Genomic DNA, 17207 nt, shown 5'->3' with positions numbered 1-17207 from the left:
ATTAGAAAAAAAAAAAAAAAAGACTCTGACAACATATGGAGAGAGAGCACAGATAGTAAGAAATTCAAAAACCTCATTTTTAGATAATTTTAACTTATTTCTCTACCAAACCCACTACTAGACTGCCTAGCAAGTTCCAAAATTGGCACATTTAAGTTTCACCTCCCTTCTTCTTGCCCCTTATTGAGGTATTGTTAACAAGCAAATCCTAGTAACACTGCTGACTTGTTATCAGCAAGACAGGTTGCTCTCAAGTTGTCTGCAGCCCTGACAATGGATTTATAAACCTAGGGCTACTCAGGCTGTGATACCTGGAGTCATGTTTTTATGCTACAGAATTTTTTTTTTTTTTTTTTTTTGTAGATGGAGTCTAGCTGTGTCACCCAGGCTGGAGTGCAGCGGTGCAATCTTGGTTCACTGCAACCTCCTCATCCTGGGTTCAAGCGATTCTCCTGCCTCAGCCTCTCAAGTAGCTGGGACTAGAGGCATGCACCACCATGCCGGGCTAATTTTTGTATTTTTAGTAGAGAGGGGGTTTTGCCATGTTGGTCAAGCTGGTCTCGAACTCCTGGCCTCAAGTGATCCACCCATCTCGGCCTCCTAAAGTGCTGGGATTACAGGCGCCTGGTCTAAATCAGGGATTTTTAAAAAGCTCTGAGAAAAATCTGTTCAAAAGTTTTTTTTTTTTTTTCGGTTGAAGAACTGTTGTACAATATTCAAGATCTCCATCCCTTAACCCCTGGATCCCAGCTCTGTTACTGCCCTCCAGCAAGCCCCTGCAAGCTGGCTGGGTGGCATAGTTCCTGCAAGAGGAACTACGGCAATATGGTTAGAAACCACCGGATTTGAATATCAGATTTCCTCTGACCTTGGGTAAAAACTTAAGCTCTTGTGGTCTGTTTTCCCATCTTTAAAATGGGGATAATAATGATAGAACTTATTTCAAACTGTCATTGAAGAATGTGGCAATGTATAGAGGGATCTTAGTACAGTGCCTGGCACATAGTAAGTGGTGAAAAACTACTGAGCCTTTACTGCCACACTTGGCACATACATGGGCCAACCAGAGGTAAAAGGCAAAAAGACAGGCAGCTGAGAACAGAAGAAGAACAAGTCTTCAGTATGATTTCTGCTGAACTAATAAAACAGAATAGAAACAGTTTTGTTTTGTTTTGTTTTTTAAGTCAAGTACTTATTTGTCTCAAAGATTCTTAGGAGTAAAGAGTCATTTCCAGGAATGTTTCAATTGTGACCTGAAAAACTAGATCTGGGAAGAAATTCACTAGAGCAGTCAGGATCATGAGCTGCCTCCCACAGGCCCGGCCACAGAGAGAAGGGCCCAACTCTACAGCTCCTCACTTCAGGGCACTGACCAGAAACAGAAAAGGAGGGAGTAAGAGCAATTTCTCAAGTCACAGGCAGCTTTTCCATATCACTGACTCTCTTACAGCAAGATCTCCTTGGTGTGACCAAGGCTAAGAGTTTCCCTTTTTCTTTATACCTGCAATAAGATATCACCTAAGCATTTACATCCATCAGGGAAGAACCACTATTCCATTACCTTTTTTTAATTAATAGAAACAGGGACTTGCTATGTTGCCAGGCTGGTCTCCAACTCCTGGGCTCAGGGGATCCTCCCACCTCAGCCTCCGGAGTAGCTGGGACTTCAGGTGTGGGCCACTATGCCTAGCCTATCACTCCTTGATCCTTTTCATCATTGCTTTTGTAGAGTGAATGCTTTTAAAAGCTAAGTGTTGTACGATTGGTTTTTTCCTATTATTACATGTGATTGGGATACTCAAGAGGATGAAAGAAAAGTCGGAATGGCCCACAGGCCAGGACCTAACAGGGTGAGAGAATCGGGGCAAGAATGTCTTACTAAACTAGTGCAGGCCGTGAATAAAACAGGGCAGCCCAAGGTCATTACCATATGGTGAATGCTTTGAGAAGCAAGAGATACCAAAGTTCAGAGGTCACCAACTCACCTGTCTCTAGAAGCCAGGCAGATAAATGAAATGCATGACCTACCAGGAGGAACACAACAGGGAGCAGCAGAGTCTTTGGCCAAACTGGCACAAATGCCCCGCTAAGTGAGAGGGAAATTTTAAAAGCTGAACACAGTGTGTAAGTTGAGCAAAATGCATCTGAGTTATATCTTAGCCAAGGGTCTCATTTTGTAGTGCCCTGCAAAAGGTTCTGATGGGCAAGAAATGAAGACCAAAAAGATCAGTCAAGAAAGGAAAGGGCAGGAAGGAAGAAAGGGCCTGTCTGGGCAGGTGGAATCCCCGGCACCCACTGATGCAGTGGTCAGAAAAGGAAGGTCACAGAGAGGCTGGGATCTATGTCCCACATGCCAGGGGCCTGGGCTGTGAAACCCAGGAAAGAATAGATCAAGGTGTAGACAAAGAAAAGGGCAAGCAGGCATGGGGACCACAGTGGCCTTACTGTGGAGTCAGATACTCTGTGAGCCAGGAGTTCCCAACATGCTAGTACTGAAAATGCAACACCACAAGAACACAGTCTGAACACCTGACACAGGACAACCCAGAACCGATGGGTGCTGCACCCACATACCTTCTGCTCAGGGGAAGGGCCTGTGTCAAGGAACACGAAGGCAAAGCCTCACCGGATCAGAGGCAAAGAGGCAAAGGGATGGGCCAGTTCCCAACAGGCTAACAAGAACAAGAAAAAAGCCCACATCCTTCCACAGCATTTATTTCATAAGCAAGTATATATTTAGTGTTAATTGTGTACTATTTACAAGGTCCAGCGGAGGTTACAAAGATAAAAAACCTGCAGTTACTGAGAGTAAGTGGCTTATTCTGGGTCAAGAGCAGAAAGAGATTATTTGGCACCAGAGCTGACCAAGTCATACACTCAGATTTGGTAACATAACAGCTCGCTAGTTACAGTACTGAAATGCTCATACTCTGTCAACTGAATGAAATGACATATAGTTGATACTCTGAAAAGTGCTAAAAGAGTAGCTCGTATAGCGGGAAAACATTGAGATCATCATCATTAGACTTTCGGACAACAATAGTTTACATCAGAAGAAAATGGAGTGACACATTTAAAATTCTCAAGGAAAGAAAATGCAAGCCAAGGATTTTATATCAGACAACAGTGACCCTTAATTATAAAGGTCACAGACCAAGTTTTATCAAGAAATTAGGGAATATTGTTCCCATGATCCCTTCCTATTAAATCTACTAGAGAAAGAGCTTCAATCAAAATGTCTAGAGACACTGATATTAGGATAAGTGATAAGCATGATGTATACAACAACCTGTACAAATAAGACTAAATGAGTATTAAAAGGGAGATATTTTAATATATAACAATAATAAGATCTGATGATGCAGAACACTAAACCTTTTTTTTTAACGTGGGGCAGAATTAGTACGGCATATGCCAAAGAAATTATTTTTATTGTTTTCATTAATCATAGCTGGTAATGGTAGTATTAATGTCATTATTTGGAGACTACTGTGTGTGTAATATGGGGTAATCAAATAGGTAATTATATAATAGTCTATTTCCCTTGTGACCAAAAAACCAGGATTTTAAGAGAAGAAGGAAAGGAATAAAAATGTAATATATAAGAGGTTAAACAGAAACCCTATAGTCTTGAATTTGAATTGGAAATAGCGTTATGAACTCACAAAGTATTTTATGTTTATATGAGTATTTATGTTTGTGTGTGTGTGTGTGTGTGTGTGTGTATGTGTGTGTTTCCCAGCTCTGACCAATGAAAGGCCTATACTAACCATTCCAGTGAATGAGGATTCCCAGTGTCTGGATTATAGTCTTGAAATACCATTTCTTACTAAAAAAAAGCCAGGGTTTCTTGGGAAAATGGTTGACTCCAGGTATAGGCAAGAAATGTATAAGACAAGCATGGACCACCTTAACAAATCAAACAGCAGGAAACTAACAAGAATACTAGGGTCAGGTCAGGAGGACTTAGGGGCCAACTGAAGAGGCTCCCATTCGTCAAAGATCAGACAATTTGAGTCTCAGTAAAAACTAAAATTTCAATGGAATAAAACCTATAAAATAGATTTAATTCCATGAGCTCATAACAATTAAAAAAAAAAAAACCTAATCAGTGATCTTCTGAGAATAACATGAAATCAATTCTTGAAAACTGAGTAAATCAAAGGAAAGAATCAAGCATTTATCATCCCTTTCCTATGTGAATTGTACCACTGGGCAATCAAATAACAGACTGAAAAGGCATCAATCCTCATAAAATTATTCCAGCTAATAAATAAAATCAAAATGATAGAATTAGAGTATCACCATTCTGCCACTGTCCCACTGAATTAACCGATTTAGACACTGAGGATCAACAGCTGCTAACATCAGAAGAGTAGAAAAACCAGACCCCATGTGTCTCCCAGTGAAAGAATACACCATCATCTGTAATCTTGCCAAATGGATCAGACCTGAATCTGATCAAGTCTCTGGATCCAGATACAGGAAACAGAGGGCAAAGTAGCAAAGTAGTAAGTAAAACTGCACCATGAGTGTGCATCTTTCTTGTTATCAACACGGTGGGAAACTCTACAGATTAAACAGCCCAGGTCCTGCAATTAAAAAAAAAAAATTAAACGAAGGAGACTCCAGTAGAGGGATCTGTAGATTAAAAGAGACTTAAAATACATCTTTTTTTTTTTTTTCTTTATCGGTAAGACTAAACTCAGTGGGTCAGGCTGCTCATTTGGGTAATAAAACCATAAAGAGATGCAAGGAAGTAATTACCATAAAAGAATGGCATTTACCTTTGGAGGAACAGAGGGAAATGTGATCAGGATGGGATGTAAGATTTCGGTCCCTTTGGCAAAGTTCTATTTCTTGACCTAAATGCTAGTGATATATATGAGTGTTTGCTTTGTAATAATTCACTAAGTTATGTACATTTGCTTTGTGTGGCTTTTTGATATTTATGTTTTATTTTACAATAAAAGTACAAAAAAAGCATTAAGAAAATCTAGGCATATCTGCACAGTAGACAACTGACGGAAAAAGCTGCAAGGTGTCTCTCAGTGCTAAGTGGAAAGTGCAGGGACCCAGCAACAAATCAGACAGGAACCAGCATCTTATGAACTCTGTTTCAATGAACTTTTCACTTTGAAGGTAAATAACTGAATCTACATTGTTTAATTAAAATTTGCCTTATAACACTTTAAATTATTTTAAAAAGTGTATAACGAATGACATGCTCCAAAATACCTCAAGAGCAATCTCAATTCAAAATGACTTCTTAGAGTTGGGTGTGGTGGCATGGACCTTTGTAGTCCACAGCTACACAAAAGGTTGAGGCGAGAGAATTGCTTGAGGCCAAGAGTTTGAGGTTGTAGTGTGCTAGGATTGCACCTGTGAATAGCCACTGCACTCTAGCCTGGGCAACAGAGCAAGACCCCATCTCTAAAAAAACACATATAACAAATAAATAAAATAAAATAAAATAAAATAAAATAAAATAAATAATCTCTTAGATATCTACCAGAATTGCAACGAACAGCTGGGCATTGGGTTCTCACAAATAGAAGATGACACATCTCACACTCCATGAGATGCGGTGTGACCAGCTCTGCACACCCCATGGTTCATCCTTCTACTATTTTGTTGTTGAATGAAACGTGGAGACAAGCTTTGTAGCAGAACCAGGCTGGTTGGAGAGGTAACAGCCTTTGAGAGTTCACAGAAAAGGAGGGTGTTTGTGGCACTATTATTGAAGGGTAACACCCTATGGCACAAGTATGGGAGGCGGGAGCTATGCCACCAGAGTGTAAATCCCAGCATGGCCAGGCACTCACAGCATGTTACTTAACCTCCTTAAGCCTCAATTCCTTATCTGTAAACAAAGATTAACAATAGTATCTTTCTCACAGATCCCTTCTGAAGATGAAATTAAATAATGTGTATCTCGGCACAGTACCTGCTGGCCCACCCTAAATACTCAATAAGTGTTTGCCATGATTACTGGGATGGTAAACATTTCCGGAAAATTAAGGAACTCTCTATATGATGGATATCTTTCTGGTTGGAATGCAGGATGCTTTCTCCAAAGTAAGTAGTGCTATTTTATAAACCTATGATCTTTGACATTAAAAAATCACGGCTTCAAGATACTTCCAGTCAGTTTTAAAATGAAAAAGAATAAGAAAAAGTCACAGCTACTAGTAATTAAGTAGATGTGATTTCCAACAATTTCCATATCATTATTTAGTTTTCTCCTCCCAACTACCATCATGGGTGGTTAGTTTTAACTCCAGTGAAACCTGGGATTATTAGTATCAGGAATACTGATGGCTGTAACTGGCCTCTAGGGAATGGGAGCCCAGAGTTAGTATAGGTGCTTCTTGTCCACCCTGTAACCATGCCCCTTCCCTTCTTCTATGGGCACAGCCAACCTCCCACAATAGAGGTTCTCCCTCAATGCCCAATACTCACTTTTACAGCTTCCCTTAAGGTTGTGACTCAGTTCTGGCCAATGAGGCCTAAGGAGGCTTTAGGAAAGATTTTACTCCTGGATGAAAAGGGATAAACACTACAGGAGAACCAATTTATTGCTGCCTTCTGTGTCCACCCTTCACACATACACACACACACACACACACACATCTTCCTGTCTTAAAAAGAGGTTGGCAGGAACCTGTGATACCTGTTGCTGAGAAAGCTATTTTCTGCCCACAAAGTGGCAAGTCTGCAGATAAAAATGTAACATGCTAAGGATGAGAATAGATAGAACTGATCCCTGATGACACTGTTTAGCCAAGGATCCAATCCTGAATCTACCCAATCCCAGATTGCCCTTCATATAAGATAATTTAATGTCTTTACTATCAAATCACTATTCATCGGCATTCGCTTAACTGCAGCCTAAAGCATCCTGATCGTAATGATCTGAATTGCGGCCCTCCTGCTATGGTTTTGAAGGTGTATCTCCCCTCAAAATTCATATGTTGAAACCTAAACCCCAAGGTGGTGGTATTAAGAGGTGGTTAGAAGTGATTAAGTCATAAAGGCTTCACCATTATGAGTGGATTAGTGCTCTTACAAAAGAGGTTGAAAGGATTACCCCAGTGCCTTTTGCCCCTCCACCTCCCGTCTCATCTACCATGTGAGGACACAGCAAAAAAGCACCATCTTAGAGGCCCAGAGCTGCCCTCACCAGACACTGAATCTGTGGGTGCCTTGATCTTGAATTCCCCAGCCTCCAGAACTGTGGAAAATCCATTTCTGTTATTTACAAATTACCCAGTCTCAGATATTTTGTTACAGCAGTACAAACAGACTAAGAAACACCAAAAAGTTCATATGCTGAAGCTTTAACTCCTAATATCACAGAAAGCAAATGCATTTGGAAACAGAATTTTTAAAGAGGTGACTCAGTTAAAATTAGTCTTACGGTGGGCCCCAATCCAATCTGATGGGTGTCCTTGTAAGAGGAGAGCTGGACACACAGACACCAGGTGTGCGCACACACAACAAGCTGAGAATCTGTGGCCAGCAGATGTGAGCTAAAGTATTAAAAATTTTTACTCTTCAGCCTGAAGGACAAAAAAAAATCCCTGATAGAAACTTGAGTGTACACTAAAAAATCAACAGCTCCACACACAGTAAGTGGGTATTTTTCTTCTGTTTTAATTTCTTCAAAAGATCACTGTTTAAAGAAAAAAATAACTATTATTTGTGGGGATTATACATATATATAGAAATAAACCATATGACAATCGCAACACAAACGGTGTGGTCTCCTCAGTACGCCTCCGTATCTACGGTCTCAGTTTCCACAGTTGCAGTGTGATCATAGAGCATGCAGTCTGAAAATAGGTGGGTGCAGTATACAAGATATTCTGAGAGCAAGCGAAGAGAGAAAGACCACATTTACATAACTATTATTACAATACATTGTTATAATTGTTCTATTTTATTATTTGGTATTACGGTTAATCTCTTACTGGGCCTAATTTAAAAATTAAATTTTATCATAGGTACACATATATAGGAAAAAGTATAGCTTATGCAGGGTTCAGAACTACGTGCAGTTTCAGGCGTAGACTGGAGGTCTTGAAATGATCCTCCCTGTGTAAAGGGGAACAACTAATATCCTTTATAAAGGCAATTGTTACAGACTGAAATATAGCCCCCAAATTCATATACTGAAACTCTAATCTCCCTTATGGCTGTATTTGGAGACAGCCTCTCATAAAGAATCAAGGTTAAATGAGATCATAAGGGTGGGACCCTAATCTAATATGACTGATACCCTATGAAGAGGGAGAGACACCAGGGATGTGCACAGAGAAATGTTCTTGTGAGAATACCGCAGAAACATGGCCATCTGAAAGGCAAGGAGGGAGGCCTCAGGTAAACCAAACCTGTTGACGTCTTGATCTTGGACTTCCAGTCTCCAGAACTGTGAGAATATACATTTCTGTTGTTTAAGCCACCAGTCTGTGGTATTTTGTTATGGCAGCCCTTGCAAACTAATACACTTATATGGTACACTATCATCACTAAAGGCAACCATAAAATAACAGAACTTTCAGGCCAGGTGCAGTGGCTCACGCCTGTAATCCCAACACTTTGGGAGGCCAAGGCAGGTGGATCACTTGAGGTCAGGAGTTCGAGACCAGCCTGGGCAACATGGTGAAACCCTGTCTCTACTAAAAATACAAAAATTAGCCAGGCGTGATGGTGTGTGCCTATAATCCCAGCTACTCGGGAGGCTGAGGTAGGAGCATCGCTTGAACCCGGGAGGTAGAGGTTGCAGTGAGCTGAGTTTGCACCACTGCACTTTAGCCTGGGAGACAGAGCAAGACTCCATCTCAAAAAAAAAAAAAAAAAAAAAAAAGAGAGAGAGAGAGAGAAAGAAAGCAGAACTTACGAAAGACTGATTAAAGGGTAAAATTAAGTGTGGATATGCTTTATAGGACTTGGGTGGTTAATCCTCTGCCCCTGCCACCTGTCTCCACAAGTCACTGCCCAACCTCCTCTATCTGCCTCATTTCCCTAATGGTGAGGCTGGAAGGTCCTGGTGTGCTCAACTCCAGGGCAGCAAACTGGGGGATGGCTGACTACAGAGGAAGGCAGAGGCCAGACCTGAATTAGTCAGTTCCATACCTGTCATTCTCTGTCCAAATATTTAAATCTGGAGGGAAAAAAAAAAGCTGTCATTCTTCTAAAATTAGTACTATGTATCATCAGTAGCAGACCTTTATTATTCATAATTTCCATGGCCCCTGTAAGAATAAATTAAAAACTGACTAAAATTCAGAAATAGAGAAGTCTCAAGTACTGGCAAAACCCAAAATGCAAAAGCAGAGGGAGGAAGTTACAGAATATGGCTTCAAAGAAAAAAAATAGTCTGTTTTTCATTTTCTCACTTTCTACCATTATAAAATGAGGGGGACACTCTGAGAACAGAATAGATTCCTGGAGGTACCAGGACCTCAGGATAGGGAACAGGCCTGGGGTAGCGGAAACGGTCCGCTTGGCAACTCCAAGTCCTGAGTTGGGTCTAGGCTCTTCCAAACATGTGCCGCTGTTGAAATAAGGGCGCCCACCCCAGTTCAGTATCTACAAACCACCTGAGTTATCCTTAAGTCAGCCACCATACTGGATTTATGATGTCAGCATTGTCAGTGACTCAAAGTCTAGATTTTCAACTAATGAACATTGGGCAGACTCTCCAATGTCTCTGTTTCATGGCCTTCAATTCCTGGATCTACCTGTGGGACACCACTAATTGTTTTGGTTGTTATTTTTTGTTCTTGACTTGGTTGCTTGTCAATATTTTGCCAGCCAGTGAAGACCTATAAAAACAACTTTGTTATTTCTTAAGATGGGTACACAGGTGTCCATTTTATATGTTGTGTTCATTTTAATCTTTAAACTTTAAAGTCATTCTGTACTTTCAAGAGCTCTTTCCACTGCCAAAAAAATAATAATAATTAAAAAAAAAATCCCTGCAGCTAGCTGCTGCCTGAATAAGCTTCTTTCTAGAACAAGACAGGAAAATGAGTCACATAAGTATCCCAGACTAGGGGTTCTCAATTTGCATCAAGCTTCACTGGTGATTCTGACTTACAGTCAGGTTCAGAGCTATAGTCCCAGATGAGCTCTCAAATATAGCACATTGGATAAGTTCAAAGTTTCATTTGGTGTATCACTTTTGTGGCTGCCCAGAAAACGATGTGCTCAAACTACCCCACCTGGGCAGAGCTTCCCTGCCAGGGAGGTGACAAGCACCACAGGTACACAGGGCAGGGAATGCTCACTTCTTCAGGAGGCTCCCTATTTACACAGGGTCTCTTACCCTGGCAAGTAATAGCAGCTGTTCTTCAGGCACTATCAGTCATTCCAGGTCATAAAAGCGAAGGAGCAAAGTGGCTACGTGTGTGCAAACAGAGGTCATCACCGGATGTTGGGAAGGCCTGAGCTCATTCACCTCTTCCAGGTATACTTCATGAGTCACTAGCAGCCTAATTCTGCCTCAAGACAAAAGGAATTCCATCACTAAGTGAGGACAGCTCTGCCTTTCAAGAGTAGTCAAACAGGATTTAACCAAACACCTGCCATTTTCCAGAAAACAATCTCAACCCTTTAAAGAGTGAAGAAGGAAAAATAAGAGAGTAGTTTCCTGACCACTGAATGATGGAATGAGGTACTGCACTTACTTCCCAAAGATTTATGTGACCAAAGTTTGTTCTGTAACTTTCCCTCTGTCACCAACACTGTCCATGCATTTTTGTCTCAGAAGACCGTGGCATTTCTTTTCGTGTCTGCATGGGTGTGAGGGTCTGAACACAGTCAGATGAGAGCTCAGGACAGGAAAGGATGAGTGTACTTAGACCTACATGGCACACACCACAGTCTCCATCTCCCCTATTTTTGTTGACAGTCATGTTGTAAAAACAAACAAAAAAACAAAACAAACCTCATTTTGTTAAACAAATGATAAATAAGAGTAATAAGTAAGAGTTGGGAATGAGGAAGGCTTGAGCTAAATGAATTTGGTTTGAAGCCAGGCTTAAAGAGGGTATTGACTGAGTGGGCTGTTGCTTACTTTTCGGCTCCTTTAAAATATCCAAGAGTCACTGTGTGCCTTGCTGATTACTGTGTTCCCAAAAGACCTTGCCCTGGTGCCTAATCCTGCAGATGTGGTCCCTGTCCTGGGCCTCCCGGAACTCACGCAACTTCCCCTGAAGACATGCCAGCCTGATTCCCTTTGCAACACCAAGGGCAGCTGTCTGTCTTAGATAATCTAGTTTCATTCACTACCTGTTTTAAACATGGGAGTTGTGAAAGGCCAACCCACTGCTCACAATTTAACTGTAATAGGTCTTTTGAAAGCTTCCCTCATGCAGAGAAGCTTAATGGGTACTATGGCTCTTCTTCGTTCTCAGGCACATAAAACTCGAATGCCCTGCTCTGGCTCACTTATCTTTGGCAGCAGCGGCAACATTTCCCTTATATAATCATGTGACCCTGCAGCTGGCAATCATTGAAGTTGTGCTACATTCACCCCATTCTCTGGGCTCCTCTGGCATCGTTAAAGGAAAAAAGAATTCATGCTAAAATCACATATGACACAAGTTACTACTTTCCCTCTCTACTCCACTGTGGCTCAGTACTAAGGCTTACTGGAATGAGACCTATTTAGCCAATCTAACCAAGTCCTCCACTTAATAGGTGCCTTCTGCACACTGACCCAGCAGAGGAACATCTGCTTTAATCTGCACAACAGTCCTACAATGTAAATACTATCCCCAGTTTTTACTCTGCTGAAGAAACAGGCTCAGAGAGCAAAGTAGATTGTCCAAAGCCACACAGCCAGCAGGGGCTGAGACATGAGGTGCTGATTCCAGCAAAGTCATTTGAACCAACTACTTCTTGACTAAAGTCACCTTTATTCCCGATGTTTAAGGAAACTACGAGTGGAATTTTGAACTTAATTTCATTATCTGTTATTAAAGAAACTAACCCAGAGGTGTTCACAAGTTAACCTGGAGTCTCATTCCTGTGACCACCTCCCCGCAACCCTTGTTTTTTGTTTTTAGTGGAAAAGATCTGTACACCTAGCCCCCAGTCGCCTTGACAGAAACATCACCATGTTGCTTTTTAATCCCCCTTGTCCTATACAGAAAAGGGCAAGCCTCGGAAAACAACCTTTTTGGCACACACCCAGCTTTGCAGCCGGTTCTGAACCTCAGCTACCTTGGTTCTGAACCATAAACACTTGCTTCCAGAGATAAAGCAACTGCTCTCTAAAAGGATGGGCTGGGTATGATTTGGTTATTGCTGAGCCTGTGACATTTTCAAACAATTCTCAGGTAACTTCTGTCTGATGTAAAACAAAATCCTATGGAATCAGGTTTGTTTCAGTAATACCACTGGTTATTTGAAACAGATGTTGGAAGAAATGTGCTTCTTTGAGTTTCTTATTGTTGAGAAAGACAAATATTTTGAATATCATTCTACTGTCCTGACTAAGGAAGTACCTTTACTTTCCTTGGTGAAACACAAGAGACTTCCAAACCCATTTTTGCCATTAGCAACTTACCTTCGGGGACTCCTTATCAACAGGCATCTTTATGCAAGTTACCTGCCTTCTCAAATCCCAAGGCTTTCATGTAAACATGAGAAGGGTGTGCTGTACCAGGCACAGAGCAGGAGCTCAATAAATGCCTGCTGTGTAAATGAATGGTGCTCTCCTCCTGCAAGCTGGACTAAGGAGGTGGACGCCTCCAAAGTTGAGGAACAGCAACCACAGGGTGTAGGGCCACAGACCAGGTGGTTTCCAAGATGCCCCTTGGCTCTGCCATTCTAGAATTATCCACCCTCCACTTGTAGCTCATTTCCTCCTCTTCAGGCCAAAATGTAGGCTAAAAATGAACTGACCTCCTTTACATTTTGCAACATGGTTCTCTGTCTCTGTTTTTGTTTTTTACCCTTTACAAATCACTCATTTTCAGCTACTGGGCAGCACAACTGAAGTATAAAAACTTAGAAACTGCAGTTGGCTCAGACTCCAGGGCCAGTCATCGAAACCAGAGACAAGAGTATGGGACCGGGCGCGGTGGCTCAAGCCTGTAATCCCAGCACTTTGGGAGGCCGAGACGGGCGGATCACGAGGTCAGGAGATTGAGACCATCCCGGCTAACACGGTGAAACCCCGTCTCTACTAAAAAATACAAAAAATTAGCCGGGCGAGGTGGCGGTGCCTGTAGTCCCAGCTACTCGGGAGGCTGAGGCAGGAGAATGGCGTAAACCCGGGAGGCGGAGCTTGCAGTGAGCTGAGATCCGGCCACTGCACTCCAGCCTGGGCGACAGAGCGAGACTCTGTCTCAAAAAAAAAAAAAAAAAAAAGAAAAAGAAAAAAAAAGAGTATGGGAAGAAAATTCTTAGCCACAGGGAAACATAAACATTGGGTGTTACGAGGGCCTTTTCAGTGTTTGTTGAGTTCTTGTTGTGTGCATTTGGTATTAAATGCAGGATGCGGGCAGTATGAGGACGAGTGAGCTGATAAAAGTTAATCTGGCACCACACAATTCCTTCCCTTAACTTCTGTATCAGAGGCAGAGATCCCTGAGAAGGCCAAAGCAGAGGAAATTGTCCACTTTGTTATCCAGGTTGGCTCCTGTGCATGTAGCCATTGCCAAAGTTGATGCCCCCACACTGGGATTGTACTAATAGTCCCTATGCTCTGTGAAAAAGCAGGTGGCCCTTATTTATCATCAGTGTTTCTCCCCTGTCTCCTGGAGGTTATCTCATGTTCAGCCTCTTCACTTGCTATCAGGCATAAATGGAGGGGGTGGGGAATGGACCACTCTACATGAAGTAGAGCAAAGCTCAATTCTGAGAACGAATGAAATCTCCAGGAAGGGTGTTACTACCACACTGGGCTATCTCCTGCAGAAGAGGATTAACTGGATCAATTAAATATGAGACCTCTGCAGGGCCTGGCACTGCAGCAGACTCAACTTTAAAGATTATCTCTGTGAAGTTCTCCAAGCCATAAGTCACATAGAAATTCACTCCTCCTCCAACTCAGCATTTCCTAATTAGTACTGTTTGGATGCAATCATTCCTCTCCACACACCCTTTCCTCCATTTCGACAGAATGAGAATTGCAAAGAACTGGCCTCATAAAATACTCTGTTCCTGGCCTCTGCCGTGTGTTCACCCCCAGGTTTCTGCTATTCTGCTTAGGATCCCAGGACAGCCTGTCCTCACAACAGCTCAACACATACACAACGACTATGTCTAGCAATGTAGTCTGAAATAGAAAATCAAGAGACAACAAACATGAGATTTCTCAACTCACACCAACTTTTCTTGGTGAGTTTAAACACACTGGAACAAAAGGCACACAGAGTAAAAGTTGCCCTTAAAGAAAATGTTTAAAAGGCCCATTTGTGCAGGATCACTGTGCTTTTGGTAGAACCTTGTTTTATTCATTGATTTATTAATGATCCTTAAATCATCACATAATATAGAGTAATATAATGGTTTATAAAGTCTACATATGTCAATCCAAAGAGCTTAATACAACACACTCAATATCTAAGGGATTCATATTTTACAGAGGAGTAGGTGGTAGTCTACTTCCCTAAACTTTATTTACTCAGAAAACAAGTAAAAACTCAAAAGATTAGGCCGGGCGCGGTGGCTCAAGCCTGTAATCCCAGAACTTTGGGAGGCCGAGACGGGCGGATCACGAGGTCAGCAGATCGAGACCATCCTGGCTAACAGGGTGAAACCCCGTCTCTACTAAAAATACAAAAGCTAGCCGGGCGAGGTGGCGGGCGCCTGTAGTCCCAGCTACTCGGGAGGCTGTGGCAGGAGAATGGCGTAAACCCGGGAGGCGGAGCTTGCAGTGAGCTGAGATCCGGCCACTACACTCCAGTCCGGGCGACAGAGCGAGACTCCGCCTCAAAAAAAAAAAAACTCAAAAGATGGGCAGTGAATGTGGGAGGCAATTAAATGTGTATGGAGGAGAAAAGGCATCCAAAAATCCACAAAAAAGCAAATTGTGTTATTAGTTAGAATATTAACAATCACTTGAGGGCCCCTGTAGTCCCAGTTACTCAGGAGGCTGAGGCAGTAGGATCGCTTGAGCCCAGGAGTTTAAGACAAGCTCGGGCAACATAGCGAGACCCTATCTCTAAAAACAACAACAATAGCTTGCTGACTTAACTCCTCATGACAGATCTAATTATACAGTGGCAATAAATGTGTCTAAGTGTTTAATTAAATGTGATAATTATTTCTTTCCTTAAAAAGAGATGGAGTCATATGTTTACACTGCAAAGCATAACGTTTCCTTAGTTAAAACAGTGTGGAAACACTTCTGTGTAACACAGGATTCAAACCAGGATAAAAATATCGGCTGCGATAAGCAGCACTTAACAGTGATTTATCAGCTCTTACCTTTCATATGCCAATGCACAATGGCTTCTTAAAGCCTACCCTTTTCGGTTATTTCCTTTGGCCACACAGCTTTGTTATCCTTACCCTCAACGAGTAGTTTCTACTTAGAATGTGATTTGAGCATCTCTTAAATGGATTATTATCAAGGAAGTAGGAGAATATTCTACTTTCATAGCAAGAAAGTAGCAAGAATAGACTGAAATGTAGAAGAACTCAGAGCAACTATTAAAATTAGATAGGACCCCAGCAACCAGGCAATCACTTTATAGATGAAGAAACCATTTGTATAATACTGCTGTTATGATAGTAAATCTTCCAATAAATTTTTTAAACGTAGAAATATGTCCTGCACTGAGGGAGTACTGACCCCCCACCTCCCCCTACAAAAATAATTATGTAGGGATAGAATTATCAGTCTTAAGCAATCCAAGGATTTTCTTGTTTCAACACTGGGCACTGAACTACTGTTTGATTCCTTCCATGATTCCTCTAAGGATACTGCTCTTTCTACATAGAGTTTCTGTGTTTTAGCAAATCTGTTGGTTTAGGAATACAGTGTCACTGAAGCAATAAACATATTCAAGGTGCCTAAGCCTGTTGGGTCAGCCTGGTCTTGAACGTGCCTATCAGTCGCCCGGAGTCCGAGGAGCCTGGGCGCTCATCAGGTGTCTTTGAAGCAGGTGCTGAGGGCTGCAGTGCCACACGTGCAGTCATGTATGTATACACACACACACACACACACACACACACACACACACACTTTCTTCCTCAAAGGAAGTCTCCATCGAATGATCTCAAAGCAGGGCTCTGGTCTCTGCCAGTTTTACAATGCAAGGTTGGATTACAATCTCAGGCCAGCATCTCAGTCTGCAATCTGGGGCACCCTGATAACCCGGGCAGTGCTTTCGCCAGCATGTGCGGTTACAAGAGGACGTGACAAATAGCGGGAGCCGAGTTACAAAGGGAGGGAAGGAATGAGGCTCAGAGCAGGGGGTGGTGAAGAGGTCGCCCTGAATAGTAAGGGTTCCTAGCAAGGGGTCTTGGATCCTCGGTGCGGCACTGGAACTGAGTAAAATTACGGGGAGTTTCCGAGGCTGTGCGCTCCTGCACACACTCGTACGCACACCCACCTACACAAGTTGTTCAAACGCACGCACTCACACTCACTCACACTCGCTTCAGAAACTCTCTGAGCCGGAGGCGCGCCCCGAGAGCAGCCCGCAGCCCAGCGGCGGGAGAGGCGCGCGGGGGTGTGCGCGGGCCCGGAGCGCTCAGGAGCCACTTACTCGGAGGACTGGCGCGGCGGCGCCGGGACGCTGAGGCGCGAGCTGGGCTGTTGGGCGGCGCCGAGTTCTCTACTCGTTCGGTGGCTCGCGGGCTCCCGCGGACCTTAGCCAAGCGCGGGTTAGAGCCGGCGGGAGAAAAGGAGCCAGGAGCCAGGGGCGGAACTTGCAGGAGGGTCCAGGGGTGTGGCGGGCAGGCCGGGGAGGAGCCGGGAGGTCGGGGGCGGAGCGTGCAGGGAAGGAGGAGCCCAGCGGCTGGGGCGGGGCGGAGTGGGAGAGGAGGAGCCAGGGGTGGGGACAGCAGGGGTGGGGACAGCAGGGGCCGGGACAGCAGGGGTCGGGACAGCAGGGGTGAGGACAGCAGGGGTCGGGACAGCAGGGGCTGGGACAACAGGGGTCGGGACAGCAGGGGTGAGGACAGCAGGGGTCGGGACAGCAGGGGCTGGGACAGCAGGGGTCGGGAGTGGCCCAGGC

The 17207-nt window shown here is 43.2% G+C and overlaps 1 protein-coding gene across 2 annotated transcripts in view; it reads right to left on the bottom strand.

Moving 5' to 3' along the window:
• TNFAIP8 (tumor necrosis factor, alpha-induced protein 8) overlaps positions 1-16946 on the bottom strand; it is a 121444-nt gene extending 104498 nt beyond the window's left edge. Inside the window, exon 1 of one of the 2 annotated variants that reach the window (XM_011963680.1) lies at positions 16737-16946. In XM_011963680.1, the coding sequence (XP_011819070.1) occupies position 16737 (1 nt within the window). In that variant the 5' untranslated portion in view covers positions 16738-16946. The remainder of the gene's footprint in view (positions 1-16736) is intronic. The other variant, XM_011963681.1, reaches the window with a different exon arrangement.
• Positions 16947-17207: the final 261 nt, after the last annotated feature.

Source organism: Colobus angolensis, unplaced genomic scaffold (assembly GCF_000951035.1).
Source record: "Colobus angolensis palliatus isolate OR3802 unplaced genomic scaffold, Cang.pa_1.0 Scaffold62, whole genome shotgun sequence".
NCBI classification, from domain to species: Eukaryota; Metazoa; Chordata; class Mammalia; order Primates; family Cercopithecidae; genus Colobus; species Colobus angolensis.
The sequence above is the reverse complement of the archived record's forward strand: the minus strand, read 5'-3'. Positions and strand labels throughout refer to the sequence as shown.